The 14,345-nt window shown below is 41.1% G+C and overlaps 1 protein-coding gene across 5 annotated transcripts in view; it reads right to left on the minus strand.

Annotated features, from left to right (window-relative positions):
- Positions 1 to 8,703: 8,703 nt before the first annotated feature.
- Positions 8,704 to 14,345, minus strand: part of ARHGEF3 (Rho guanine nucleotide exchange factor 3) — a 314,187-nt gene continuing 308,545 nt past the window's right edge. For all 5 annotated transcript variants that reach the window (XM_059161242.1, XM_059161244.1, XM_059161241.1 and 2 more), the window contains 2 exons: positions 12,646 to 12,832; positions 8,704 to 10,884 (listed from right to left, as the gene is read on the minus strand). In XM_059161242.1, coding sequence (XP_059017225.1) covers positions 10,532 to 10,884; positions 12,646 to 12,832 — 540 coding nt within the window. In that variant the 3' untranslated portion in view covers positions 8,704 to 10,531. The remainder of the gene's footprint in view (positions 10,885 to 12,645; positions 12,833 to 14,345) is intronic.

Genomic DNA, 14,345 nt, shown 5'->3' on the forward strand with positions numbered 1-14,345 from the left:
GCTATGTGTCTGAATTCCTTATCGATTAGAAGTAGATAATAGGGGCACCTGGGTGGCTCAGTGGGCTAAAGCCTCTGCCTTTGGCTCAGGTCATGATCCTGGGGTCCTGGGAATGAGCCCCGCATCCGCTCTCTGCTCAGCAGGGAGCCTGCTTCCTCCTCCCTGCCTCTCTGCCTACATGTGGTCTCTGTTTGTCAGATAAATAAATAAATTCTTTTAGAAATAAATAAATAAATAAGTAAATGCAACTGTCAGTAATTATATTTTAAAAAAATAGATAATAATTGTATGTGTCCTTCAAGAGGTTCAAAATTAAATGTAAGTGGAATAGTATTCACTGTTTTTTAAAGTTATTTTATTTGTTAAGGTTATTTAATATTATTATTGTTAAACTATAATCAAATATTATTTAACAATATTATTTATTCATTTATTTACTGATTGTGCTCCCACTGGTTCTTGCTGGTGCTAAGCAGGCAGAGAGTGTTTCCCAGGCTGGACCACCAGGGATCTTTGGGTGAAGGAGGTGAGTCTAAAGCCCATGGAAACAAAGATGCTTCCTAGACTGGCCACTTGCGGTGGCAGAGTCTCTCTTGCCAGTACCACCTGTTACTCTAGTATCTCTTGGTGGGGGGATGGTTGCCTCAGCAGAATGCTCTCACAGCTCCTGTTTAATATTGCACTGGAGGTCCTAGCACAAAACATTGATGACAAAACTATCCTCTTGCACTGAAATGCCTTCACATTTTTGTTGAAAATCAATTGACTCTATGCTTGGTTAAACTTCTGTACTCTGTTTGGGTCTATTGACTGTCTATATACCAACCAGCCTGCTTTGGATGTTGTAGCTTTATAGTAAGTTTTGGATTTTTTTTTTTTTTTACGATTTTATTATTATTTTTTTTAGTCGTCTCTACACCCAACGTGGGGCATGAGCTCACAACCCTGAGGTCAAGAGTTGCACACTCCCTGACTGAACCAGCCAGGTGCACTGTAAGTTTTGAACTAGTCTTCCAACTTGTTAATCTGTACAGAGTTTTTTGGGTTATTCTAAATATCTTAGATTTTCATACGAATTTTAGAATCAGCCTGCTAATTTCTATAAAGCACTCCAATTAGATTCAGATTTGCATTGTGTTAAATCTATGGATTAATTCTGGGGAAAGCTGACATCTTAACAATATTGAGTCTTCCAATCCATGAACATGGTATACTTTTCCCATTCATTTAGGTATTCTTTAATTTTTGTCATCAATATTTTATATTTTCAATGTACGGATTCTAATTCTTTTCTTATCTCCATCTCCATGTTTTTCATGTTTTTATGGTAATATAAATGGTATTGTGCTTTCAATTTCAATGCCTTATTGCATTGCTATCATATAAAAACACCATTGAATTCTTTATATCTTATATCCTGCAAACTTGAACATAAATGTTTTAATAGCTTTTTTGTATATTCCATACAATATATCAAAGATGTCAGAAAATTTTTATGTGGTATCTATGTTCCTGAAAAAAGAACAGTTTAGCAGGCTGATGAATAAGATCTAAGCTGCTCAGCTAAGAAACAGCAAGATGGTAAATGATTTTTCAGACTTATTTATGATATTTTAAAGATGCAATAATAGTTCTATTAATTGGGGGGGAAATTCTACATAGATGGTATTACCTGGGAATAAAGATGATTTTACTTCTTCCTTTCCAATTGAGATGTCTTCTACTTATTTTCCCTGCCTTCTTGCACTGGCTAGGACCTCCAGTACAATAATAAATAGGAGTTGTGAGAGTACCCTTCTCTTGTTCCTCATCTTAGGGGGAAAACATTCAGTCTTCAGCATTATGATGTTGGTTTTCATTTGATAGATATCCTCTATCAGGTTGAGAACATTTCCCTGTATTCCTAGTTTGCTGTATTTTTTTAAAATCAGGAATGTATATTGGATTTTGCCAAATGTCTTTTCTGCTATTAAGATGACCAGGTGTTCCCCCCTTTTTTCTTTTTTTGATCTGATGACTTACATTAACAGATCTTTAAAAAGGATTTTATTTGAGAGAATGCATGCGAGCATCAGGTGGGGGCAAGGCAGAAGGAGGGGGAAGGAATCCTAAGCAGATGCCCTACTGAGGGAGGAGCTGGTTGCAGGGCTTGATCTCATAACCCTGAGATCGTGACCTGAGCTGAAATCATGAGTTAGATGCTTAACTGAATGAGCCACCCAGGTGACCCACATTGTCTAATTTCTTGTTAAGATTTATTTACTTATGTGAGAGAGAGGGAGAGTATGAGCAGGAGGGGCAGAGGTAGAGAGAATCTCAAGACTCTCTACTGAGAGTGGAGTCAGATGTGGGGCTTCTTCTCATAACCCTGAGATCAGGACCTGAGCTGAAACCAAGAGCCTGATGCTTAACCAACTGCACCACCCAGGTGCCCCTGACTAATTTTTTGAGTATGAAATCAACCATCAGTATCATTTTCCTTCTGCCTTAAGGACTTCTTTTAAAATTTCTTGTAGTTTTGGTCTCCTGGTAATGTATTCTTTCAGCTTTTTTATGTTTGAAAAGATTTTTATTTTGCTTTTGAAAGATGTATTCTCTGGGTATGGAATTCCAGGTTCAGTTATTTTTCTTTCAGTATTTTAAAGATATCACTCACTGTGTTCTTTGTTGTCTTGCTTCCAATGAGAAATCTTTTGTTATCCTTAGCTTTGTTTTTTTGTACATAACATGTCTTTTTCTGCTGGCTACTTTTTCAGGTTTTCTCTTTATTGCTTTTTTCTTATTTTAAAGATTTTATTTTTAAGTAAATCCACACTCAACGTGGGACTCAAATTTACAATCCCGAGATCAAGAGTTCATGCTTTTCCAACTGAGCTAGTCTTTATCACTGGTTTTGAACAATTTGATTATGTTATGCCTTGGTATAGTTTTATTGTTCTTATGTCTAGTGTTTATTAAGATTCTTCGATCTGTGAGGTGACACTTATATCAAGTTTGGAAAGATATTTGCAATTGTTTCTTCAAATATTTTTTCTATCTCCTCGTTTTCTCTGTTCCTTTAGAAACTCCAATTATATGAATATTAGGGCACTTAGATTGTCCTATGACACACTGGTGCTTTTTTCACTAAAAAACTATCTTTTGTGTTTAATGGTGAATAGTTTATATTGTTAAAAGTTTATATTACTGAGCTTTTTTTTTTTTCTGCAATGTGTAATCTTCTATTAATCCCATCCAGTGTTTCTTTCATCTCATACATGGTAGTTTGCTTCTCCAGAAGTTAGATTTGGCTCTTTTTTTTCCCCATATTTTTCATTTCTCCACCTAACATTAAAAATATGGAACAAAGTTATACCTTTAATGCACTTTTCTTTTAATCCTAACATTAGTGTCAATTCTGGGTTGGTTTCAATTGTCCATAATATTTTTTTCTTCACTGTGGGTTGTACTTTCCTGCATGCTTTATGGCCCTCGATTCGATGTCAGGCACTGAATTTTACCCTGCTAGATGCTGGATAGTTTTGTAGTCCTATAAATAACTGAGTTTTGTTCTGGGGTGCAGTTACTTGGGAATGGTTTGATCCTTTTTAGCCTTTCTTTTAAGACTTGTTAGGTGGAAATCAGAGTCGTGTTTACTGTAGAGTTAATTATTCCCCACTACTGAAAGTAGGCCTTTCTGAGTACTTTACTCAATTATGATATTCTTCTGGTGTGGTTTGTGGGAACAGGCACTATTCCCAGCACCCGTGTTAGTTCCCTCTAATCCTTTTTGATAGTTTCCCCCACGCTTGGGTAGTTTCTCCACATGTGTGCACCGATCAGTACTCAGCTGAGCACCTGCGTGTGTCACTCGGCAGACCACCACTGTTTCTCTAGGCATTGCTCCCCTCTCTAAATCATAGCTGCCTCGGTCTCCCTGAACTCTCAGCTCCATCTTGTCTACTCAGTGAGTTCACTGGACTCAGTCTCCACTGAGTGGTGAGTGGTTCCTACTCTGCATTGCTGCATTAAAGCCCTTTTGAGGTTGTAAGCTGGAGCAATCACAAGGCTCACTCATTTGCTCTCCTTCACTTTAGGGCCATTGTTCTTCACTGTCTGATGTCTGGTGTCTTCAAAACCACAGTTTCATATATATTGTCTTTTTCTGTTCTTTTTTTTTTTTTTTTGGTTTCAGATGAAAAGGTAAAGCTAGTCCTTATTACTCCAGAATAGCTAGAACTCATTACTTTAAGGAGATTTAAACAAGAAAAATGCATTTCCTGTTTTCCCATTTTTAGTGTCCTTCTTTCTGTTATGTGGATCCATATCTCCATCTGGTATCACTTTTCTTCCATTGAAAGAAGGCCTTTTAACATTTATTGTAGTACAGGTCTGCTGGTTACGAACTCTTCTGGTTTTGCTATGTCTGAAAAAGTATTTATTTTGCTTTTGCTTTTGAAATAGATTTTCATGTTTCTTCTCAGAAAACAATCCATCACAACAGTAAGAAACAGAAACACAAATTCCACAAGATCTTTGCATCCTTGAACCACAGCATGTGAAAATAGAATGTTGAGGGTGGAATGACAGTAATGATGATGATGACAGCACACGCACTATAATGTTTATTATATCAGGCACCAGTGTCTGCCAGGGGTTTAGCAGGCTTGGCAGCAGACTCATATTAGGTTAATTCAAGGAGGACTTCATATGGGGACTTTATGCACTGTGGGCAGGGTATAGGGATGATGCAGTCTCCCAGGGGTAGTGACAGTAGGGCTGGTACCCTCCTAGGCTGGCAAGCTTAATGGGAACTCAGAGAGGATTCCTTGAGGGGAGTTGTGACTTCATGTCAAGAGATGCGTTTAGACCAAGGCAATTCTTCGAGAGAGTTGGGGGAGTAAATACCCTGACCTCACTTGCTTCCCTCTCTGATGTCATGTGAGGACTCCCCTTTGGCTGGAAACTACAAGCAAGAGAGCCCACTGACGAAGTAGATGCAGGTGCCACAGGAATAGTAAAGAAAGGATCAGATTAGAGAGTGCCTTTGGAGAAGAAAATGAAATTATCTGCCATTGCATCCGTGGACATATTAGCTCCTTTAATCCTTCTCCAAATACTATAAATTACTATTATTATCCTGAGATGAACAAACAATGCAAAAGAAAAAAAAAAAGTCAACAAAACTATGATGCTCTGAGTTTAAAGAAGATACTGCTTTCATGGGACACCTGGGTGGCTCAGTTCATTAAGCGTCTGCCTTTGGCTCAGGTCATGATCTCAGGGTCCTGGGATCAAGTCCCGCATTGGGCTCCTTGCTTAGCTGGTAGTCTGCTTCTCCCACTGCCTGCTCTTCCCCTGCTTGTGTGCACGTGCGCTCGCTCTCTCTCTTTCTCCATCTAACAAATAAATAAGTAAAATCTTAAAAAAAAAAAAAAGATACTGCTTTTACCAAACAAGAACAAGATACTCTAAGAATAGGAACGATGATAGAAAAAGGGGAAAAATTTAGCAATAAAACCTGTGATTGGGGCACCTGGCTGGCTCAGTTGGTAGAGCATGACTCTTGATCTCGGGATTGTGAGCTCAAGCCCCATGTTGGGTATCAAGATCACATAAAAATTAAAACATTTTAAAAAAGATTTATTTATTTATTTATTTGAGAGAGAAAGAGCACATGGGGTTGGGAGGGCAGAGGGTGAGGGAGGGAGAATCCCAAGCAGACTCCTCACTGACTGTGGAGCCCAACTTGGGGCTTGATCTCATGAGCCTGAGCCAAAATTAAGAGTCGGAAGCTTAACTGACTGAGCCACTCAGGCTCCCCCAAAATAAAATCTTTAAAAAACTGTTATAGCTTACCTTCTCCCCAAATTAATAGAAGGGTTATGACATAAAGGCAAATAAGTGTCCCTGAGAGAGAACAAAATATAAGGAAATAAAGAGTAAGAATAAAGGGATAAGAATATTTGAAAACCAATCAGGAAGAAGAGACCAAATCCACAAAAATCTATCTTTCTGGGGTTCCTGAAAGAAAGAAAAAAAAAAAAAAAAAAAAACAAAACAGAAAATTGTGAAAAACAAAATACCAAAGAAAAAATACAAAAAAATACTCCAGATTTGCTGGATTAAGAAGACCACTCACCCCTATTCCAATGATGCAGCACAATCAATGAAAAAGACCAACACCATACTTCTGAGAAATTTCGTAACACTGCATGTTAATTTCAAAGTATGAAATAACGACAATGAATACTACTAGCTCTTACCTGTTTTCAAAGTGATTTCACATTCCCTCTCACTTTTCACATGGCCCGAGGGCTTATCACGTCCCTACACAGAGAGGGGAACAGATACAGCGAATACAATACCTGCAAGATGATATTCTTCAAACCTTTCACAGATGAGTAGCACAGTTCATTAACACTGAGGTGTGTTTGTGTGTGAACACCTATGTGTAAATGGACAAGTCATTTCGAATGCCCGACCAGTTTCCTGACCTGGATGTCCGCTCTTCAAGGTACAGAACATAGTTTCTAATTCCTTGCTACACTTCCCGAGTCAGTTGAAGAAGGGCTTAGTCTCGGTGGGTCTATAGACCACTGTGCTACCCCAGCCTGGAGGAAGGAGATGTGACACTATGAGCAATGATTATTTTCTTTGCAAAGGCCCAGGAGGTACAGTGAACACAGTCACCTTTCCTCATTGTGTTTCCTATGAGCAAGGTGTTCAATCTTCATGATCTCCAGATTCCTTCTGGTAGGTTTAGGCTTGAGTCACCCTCTTCAAATTCCCTTTCAGTACCATAATTCCAGCATTCTGTCAATAAACAAAGATAGTATCAGTTTAGTGAACCAATTGCAGCAGCAAGAAGGGGTGCCCCGAGGGGGGTTTCTACAATACCAGGGGGAATCAGGTGGGAAGAATGACCCACATAGAAATGTGTGATCAAATTTTCCTGAGAGTCCTCAGGCCTTTGGAGAATTAGTAAAAGGTGGACACAGACAGGATGTGAATGAACAGCTTGCTCTCCAAGACTGTGGGTTGTAGCTTCCTGTGCCCACAGAGACTTTGGGGAAACCACCCTGTTGTAATGAAGAGTTTTGCATTCTCGGCTGCTGGAGACTGTGCCAGGAATGGCAATGAAAGTAGTCCCTGGTGGTGACCACATCCCAGGAGCTGAAACCACACTCTAATTTTGCACGAAATTGCTGGTTCTGACTCTTCTTTGCTTATGATTTCTCATTTTGATGGTAAGGATTACATCTAGTTATGTGTAAAGTAACATCTTGAGAATAGACTGAGGAAAACCATTTAGCCCTCAGCGATTTGCACGAACCCACAACATGCCAGTACACTGGTGGGGATGTAGGCTCCAGGATCAAAGTCACTACAACCATGGTAGTCAGAGGTGGAGGGAACGTCCAAAGACTCACCAAAGAAGGACAAGGAGGATGGAAAGGAAGGAGGAGAAAGAAGGGAATGAGGAATGAGCTCATTCGGGGGGAAAAAAAAATTGGACTTACATTTATATGAATACCTAGACGAATCTTAGAATTAATAACATGTTAAAATGGTGAGTCGTTATGACAAAGATGAGACTATAGGCCTTATCGAGCCACCCTCGCACCCTGCTACTGAGAATTGGCAACCAATAGCTTAAAAGTGTTTAGTCTTTTCAACTACAGACTACCATTTGGGGGTGCCTGGGTGGCTCAGTCAGTTAAGTGTCTGACTCTTGGTTTTGCCCCAGGTCATGATTTCAGGGTTTTGGGGTCTCTGCTTTGGGCTCCATGCTGGATGTGGAGCCTGCTTAAGATTCTCATTCTCTCCCTTCCCCCTGCCCTCTAAAAACATAAATAAAATTTTACAAAGATTACTTTTTGGAGGAAATAAAACTAACCATTTTTTTTAAAATATTTATTTATTTATTTTTAGAAAGAGAGCCAGGGGGATGGGCAGAGGGAGAGGGAGAATCTCAAGAAGACTCCCCCATTGAACACAGATCCCAATGTGGGGCTCGACCCCACCACCCTGAGATCATGACCTGAGCCAAAATCAAGAGTCGGGCCTTGACCAACTGAGCCATACAGCTGCCCCCAAACTATTAACTGAAGAAAAAGTGGCCTGAATTTCCAGTAAGAATTTTATTTTATTTTATTTTTATTTTATTTTATTTTTTTAAGGTTTTATTTATTTATTTGACAGAGAGAGATCACAAGTAGACAGAAAGTCAAGCAGAGAGAGAGGGGGAAGCAAGCTCCCTGCTGAGCAGAGAGCCTGATGTGGGACTCGATCCCAGGACACTGAGATCATGACCTGAGCTGAAGGCAGTGGATTAACCCACTGAGCCACCCAGGCGCCCCTCCAGTAAGAATTTTAAAGTGGAATTTGACTTCTCCTATTTGGCCTCAAGATTCTCCTATCCTAGCAGTGAAATTCAATGCTTTTTTCCTGTCATAATTATGCCTTTACAAACAGTACAGATTCAAGATACAGTGGTTGAACATGAATAAATGAATAAGTGTAGGACTAGAGAATGTCTGAAAAAATAGGTCTCAGAAATAGTTCTGCAAAAGTTTTGATAGATCAAATCAAAGCATTTATTTCAACCTGCATCCCATTTTAGAGTTTGTATTTGGGCACAACAAGCAAAAATTCTAGAAAGAACTTTCCAGGAAGATAGCTGAGATTTGACATTGGGGCACATACTGTACACAGAGAAGATGACATTTTAATGTAATTTATTTGAAATGCTTCCAGAAAAGTTTAAGGCCATTATACAAAAACATTCATTTCATCAAAACATTCACTTTCTTCCTCTAGGCCAGCGCTTGACAGACTTCTTGTCTCAACACGTTGACCAAAGTGGCCAATGGCTCTTGTAGACAATGATCCAGTCTTTCCCCTCCATCAGATATCGGTTCTCAGCTTATGTTTGCTTCTAGCAGTTCACTCACTTGCTAAATCAATAACAGTTTGAGAAACAAAGCAATTTTAAATAAACTCATAATAGAAAAAAAAATTCACCATGTTTAAAATCTATAAATACAGAAATATGTTTTTACAGGGTAAAATTGACCACATTTTTTCATTTTTGAAAAATAAGTAATATTACCTTGTTTTTATATTGATACATCTTGTCACACAGCTTCTTCGAATGCACATGTTAGATGTACTATTATAATAAAATGATAACATAGCATTTACTGCTTTCTGTAAACTCGAAAGACACAGAAGATTTTAAAAAAAAGTTTTTTGGCAATAATTTAGACTCATGACTACTAGTGCTGGTGTGGGAATAATTTTGCACAGGTCATCCTTAATATTTACACTCACAGGGAGCTTTTCTGTGTATTCAGTTAACTTTTTTTTAAAGGTCGGCCGTCCACCCTGCACTGTAAATCAAGGCTAGACAAAGAGATTACTAGTTTGGCTAACTGATCCTAATTAATAATCGAGTTAATTAAAATTGGCCTATGGAGAATGTGATTACAACTCTGATCACAGCACAGAGCCGGAGGTGGCAAAGCGGTGACCTAAAAGAAGAGCAGGAAAACCCAAGGCTCTGGCCTTTCCTGGAAGGGCACCGACCTTGTTTTCTCGTAATGCTTCCTGCCTAAGGTCAAGATGAAGCACTTCTTTTAAACTCTTCTTCCACATGTTTCTGTAAACAGAGTCACTGACTCACCTGCGGTCTCTTCCTCAATGCTCCAAAATAGGAGTAGGCCTTGGCACATGAAACAAAATGATGGTGGGCCTCCTTATTATTCTGCCAGGTGTTCCTTCCCAGGCCTGTTGAGTTCTACTCTGGTTTATGCCAGAAATGGCTCTCTAAGGCAAGCCAGCAACTAGGACAGACACCCCCTGGTGCAACGGCCTTTCAGTTCAAGATTCAGAGCTGGTGGCTGCCTTTGTGCTGGTCCTTTTAAGGTCAGACACTACCGCATGTCCTAATAGATTATTGCATCAAATTTGCACTAGGTGACACTGCAAGGTCAACACAGTGCTTCTTCCTTTGCACCATTAAGTGTCCAGCATCCCCAGGGGATGTTTTCATGCTTTCTGGTTGGATAACATTGAACCAAGCTCATTGCAAGGATCGATCTTTTCCCATTTTCCTGTACATACCATCATTGACACACAAGTGACTTCCTCGTGCCCTGTTTGCCAGGCCCCGTAAATTCCATGCCTTCAGCTATCATGTCAAAGAGCCAGGAAAGCACTAGAGAAGCAATCTACACGAAACAGTAGTTTAGAGATTCTTTTCTATTTTTTAAAATCCAGCAGGACAAGTGAAAGTAACTTGTTCAAGTACCTCTCCATCCATCCAGACACTTGTGAAATGCAACACAGGGTAAGAGCTGCCACAGACCCCAGCTTACAGACAGACTGGCAGTTACAGTACTAGGGACAAAGATACAGATACAAGAGACGAGGGGCAACATGGTCACCAAAGTATTAAAAAGTGCTTCTCCAAACCGTTCCATGTGTGGAATGCAAATACTGTACAGGTAAGACACAGGGCTGCTTCCAGGAAGTACACGTGCCTCTGTCAGACGTTGCTTTCGATGTGCCTGCTGTTCCCACCAGAGGAGTCCGTCTGTTCCATGCGCTCACAGTCGAGGCTGACCTCGCTCGTGTCCATACTACAGTCTGACTCACTGTCCGATTGGTCCATCTGCTCAAGTTTTGTGTCTCCCTGGGGCTCTTGGCTCCCGGGGGCGGGGTTTAGGAACGGTCCCTCAGAGTCCAGCGCCCCAGCCTGCCCGGCAGCACACAGAACGGTTTCTTTGGCCTGACGAATGCAGTTGAGCCACTGCTGCTTGTTGAAGGTGTCGTTGGCTTGTAGTGAGTGGGTCTGACTTTGGGAACCATTTTTGAAACTTACTCTGAAGAAGTTTTTAACTAGAAATGAAAAATACATATAAAAAAGGTCAACGGACAGGTATTTCACCTAGGCCAGAGGTAACCTATAGAGTGATATGAAACCCATGTACCTAGGGCAGACATCATTAATTGATTACAAAATGTGTCCCACTGGTCCGGGACATGGCGCAGCTCTACTCTGCAGCCATCAAGCACCTGGATCTGACATCAGGGTAGCTCTCGGTTGCCCTGAGGCCAGCAAATTAAAATCTCCCACGATCTGGTTAAAAACATAGACGCCCGGACTCTACCGTTAAGTGACTCAGATTCAATAGGTCTAATGTGGGCCTGATAATCTGGACTTTCAACCACGGCCCCAAGTTAGAGCCTTCTCACGTTTGAGAAGCTCTGTGTAATAGCAAACCATGCCCCTGACCCTCCAAGAGATAATAGTACTTGTATATATAGTACCTAAAAGACTGAGAAGATATGCAAAGACTCAGAGCCGTTATAAATTCAGCTTCACTTTAAAATAAAAATACATTTTCAAACAACACAAATAAAAATTTAAAAAAAAATTTTCATTATCTCCACAGGAGCTACGTGTATTTAAAAAAATGGTAGCCCCCCCATTCGGGAGACATTTTGTTTAGTTTAACGGACACAGAACAGGCTCTGTGCAACACTTGGCTCACAGAAGCATGTGTGTTCATCAGTTCCCTTGCACTAACCCTGGAGCCAACGGTTTGGGAACCACCACTTTGGATAAATTCAGGTTCCACTTCTTGCTCCTGGGCAAGTACCTTAACTACTGTGTGTCTCAGTGTCTCAGTGTCCTTACTTGTAAAACGGGAGAAACGAAGAGGACCTATCTTATAAGGTTATTATGAGGGCTAAAGTTAGTGGTAATGCATGTGCTTCTATACCACTTGACACATAGCCCGTACTCAGGGAATAGAAGCTGCCACCAAGACCACCATGGCGGAGGGACTGATGAGCAGGTCAGGGGCAGTACATGCTAATTACGTTGACAATACGATGCCCCTATAAACCCAAGAGGCTCAAATGTCACTTTCTCAAGGAAGACTTTTCGGATCATTTCCTCTAAAGCAAACCCCCAACTGTTATCCCTACCTGCTCCATACAGGGTTTTAGTTCTCTTATCACTACCTGAATATTTATTCATCCTTTATCTCCTCTATCACAGTGTAAGCTCCATAGGGGCAAGGAATTTGACTGTTCAGTTTACCAGTGTATACTAGTGCCTTGAATGACACATGCAAGATACTCAGAAAACACTGCCATTGTAGCTTCTCTTGGTTAATTTGTTTAAGTCTCAAGTTAGAGAAACCCATTAGAGTAATTACACATGAATCCTCAACCCAGGTGACCATTCTTAATCCTTTTTAGGGATGATTCTCCTGGCTCAACAAGAGTCACCAGTAAGCAACTGGTATTGACATAGGGGCTGTCTGGTATTAAGCATGCTTGCATCCCACGGAAGGAGACAGGGAGAGGGAATGCAAGGAGCACCTGTTATGTGCAGATGGGTTCACTTGCAGCATCTTAATCCTTATAACAACCTTATAAAGTAGGTACGAATATATGCCCATTTTACAGATGACACACTGAGGCTTGCAGAAGTGGCACAAGGTTACACAAGCAGTGAGTAATAAGACAGCACTGGAATGTAGTGTGACTCCAAGGCCACAGCTAATTCTCTCTCCACCAGCCAGACACTCCCTCTGAAGCACCACAACCAAAGACATTCAACATGTCAAAACCGACAGCCATCCGTACTTCTCTCATTGTTGCTAAATGCCCCACGCAGGGAGCCGCCCAGCCTCACTTCTCCATCCTGCAGGTCTTCCAAGAGAAGGTCCTTTACAGGGATCGGCTGCCGGTACAACTGGTAGCAGAGCTGTTCATTGTGGGTGACAGCTCGAGTGATCACAAGCACTTCTTGGAACAGGAAAACGTGCAGTTTCTAGAAGAAAAGAATCCACAGGATTTCCCTAAGCAACAGTCTATTGAGTGCATTAGGGGACTTCTGTGGGTAAGAGGAGCCCCGGTACCAGCTTCACATTGTATTATCAACTTTCAGGCTCAGGTCTACCTCCAGAACAGAAGTCGGGCATCTTGGAGGTATTTCCAGATGCATCTAGTGCCTTTCCTGTAGGAGCGCCTCCCTGCGGCCCCCACAGAGAAGGCTTTCTGCCTACAGACATCTGCGGCCGGGACTGCCAGCTGAAGGGACACCATGCATAGTGCGCAGCGCAGAATATATGTAGACACACAGAGCCTCCAGCCTCCATAAGAAAAATAAAGTGAGAAGGGGGGACAGAATAAAGGGAATAGTGAAGGAAAAAGAAGTGAGTACCTCCTCCCGGGCTTTGGCTTTTAACACCCAATATAACCTTAAGAGATCATAATGAACTATAGTCTATGAAGGATACAAATTGGGGGGGTGCCTGGGTGGCTCAGTGGGTTAAAGCCTCTGCCTTCGGCTCAGGTCATGATCTCAGGGTCCTGGGATTGAGCCCCGCATCGGGCTCTCTGCTCAGTGGGGAGCCTGCTTCCCCCTCTCTCTCTGTATACCTCTCGGCCTACTTGTGATCACTGTCTGTCAAATAAGTAAATAAATAAAATCTTCTTTTTAAAAAAAAAAAGATACAAATGGTATTTCAAAGCCTAATATTAATCTTTGTTTACCAAACCCATAAAAACACTTGTTCCTTAAGCCACAGAACTGAATATCAGCTCCATCCAGGCACTCCAACTCTGAACACTGCCCATTCCCGAGGGAACCAGAGTGTGCTGTCAGAGCCACAAAGAAAGATGATCAAAGAACTGGTCCTTCTCGGTTATGTTCCTCGGAACCTCAGTTCTCTGAAGAGGCTGTGCTTAAAAGGCTGATGACTGATGTGTGTGTTGTGGGCGAAAAGAAATCTCCAAAATAAAGGCTTGTCTCAAACCACATCATAAAAGCAATTTCGCTGGGTGGAGCCCGTGTAAATTGGCCCCATCCCGTTCCTAGTGCTAGACTCTTCTCACCGTTTGGAAATGTGGACGGACGGAAATGAAAAGGTCTACAACTTTTGCAGCTGGTTCTTTTTCTGGTGGAGATATTTGGGGATGTGAACCCAGGGGTCTCAAAGAGGTGGGAACTCACATCAGAATCTTGATTTGGGGCAGGGGAAGCACATTCAGCATTATCAGACAATTTTACTTTTGGGAGAAAAGAAACTGGTGGACCCCACCCCCCCGACACACACTCTGACACATACAGACAGACACAGACACATGTACCTATAGAAATTAAAGCTCAAGCAAATGTTGGATGGTGAAAATAAAACTGATAATTTTGTACTGCATGGGAGGAGACTGAAGAGTGAGGGTTTATCAAAAGTGCATTTAAACAGATTAAAGCAAAAATAACCAAGTTAAGGGCTTTTTTTTTTTTTTTTTTTTTTGGAGGGGGGATATAGAAAGAATGTTAA

This window comes from Mustela lutreola, chromosome 2 (genome assembly GCF_030435805.1).
Source record: "Mustela lutreola isolate mMusLut2 chromosome 2, mMusLut2.pri, whole genome shotgun sequence".
NCBI lineage: Eukaryota > Metazoa > Chordata > Mammalia > Carnivora > Mustelidae > Mustela > Mustela lutreola.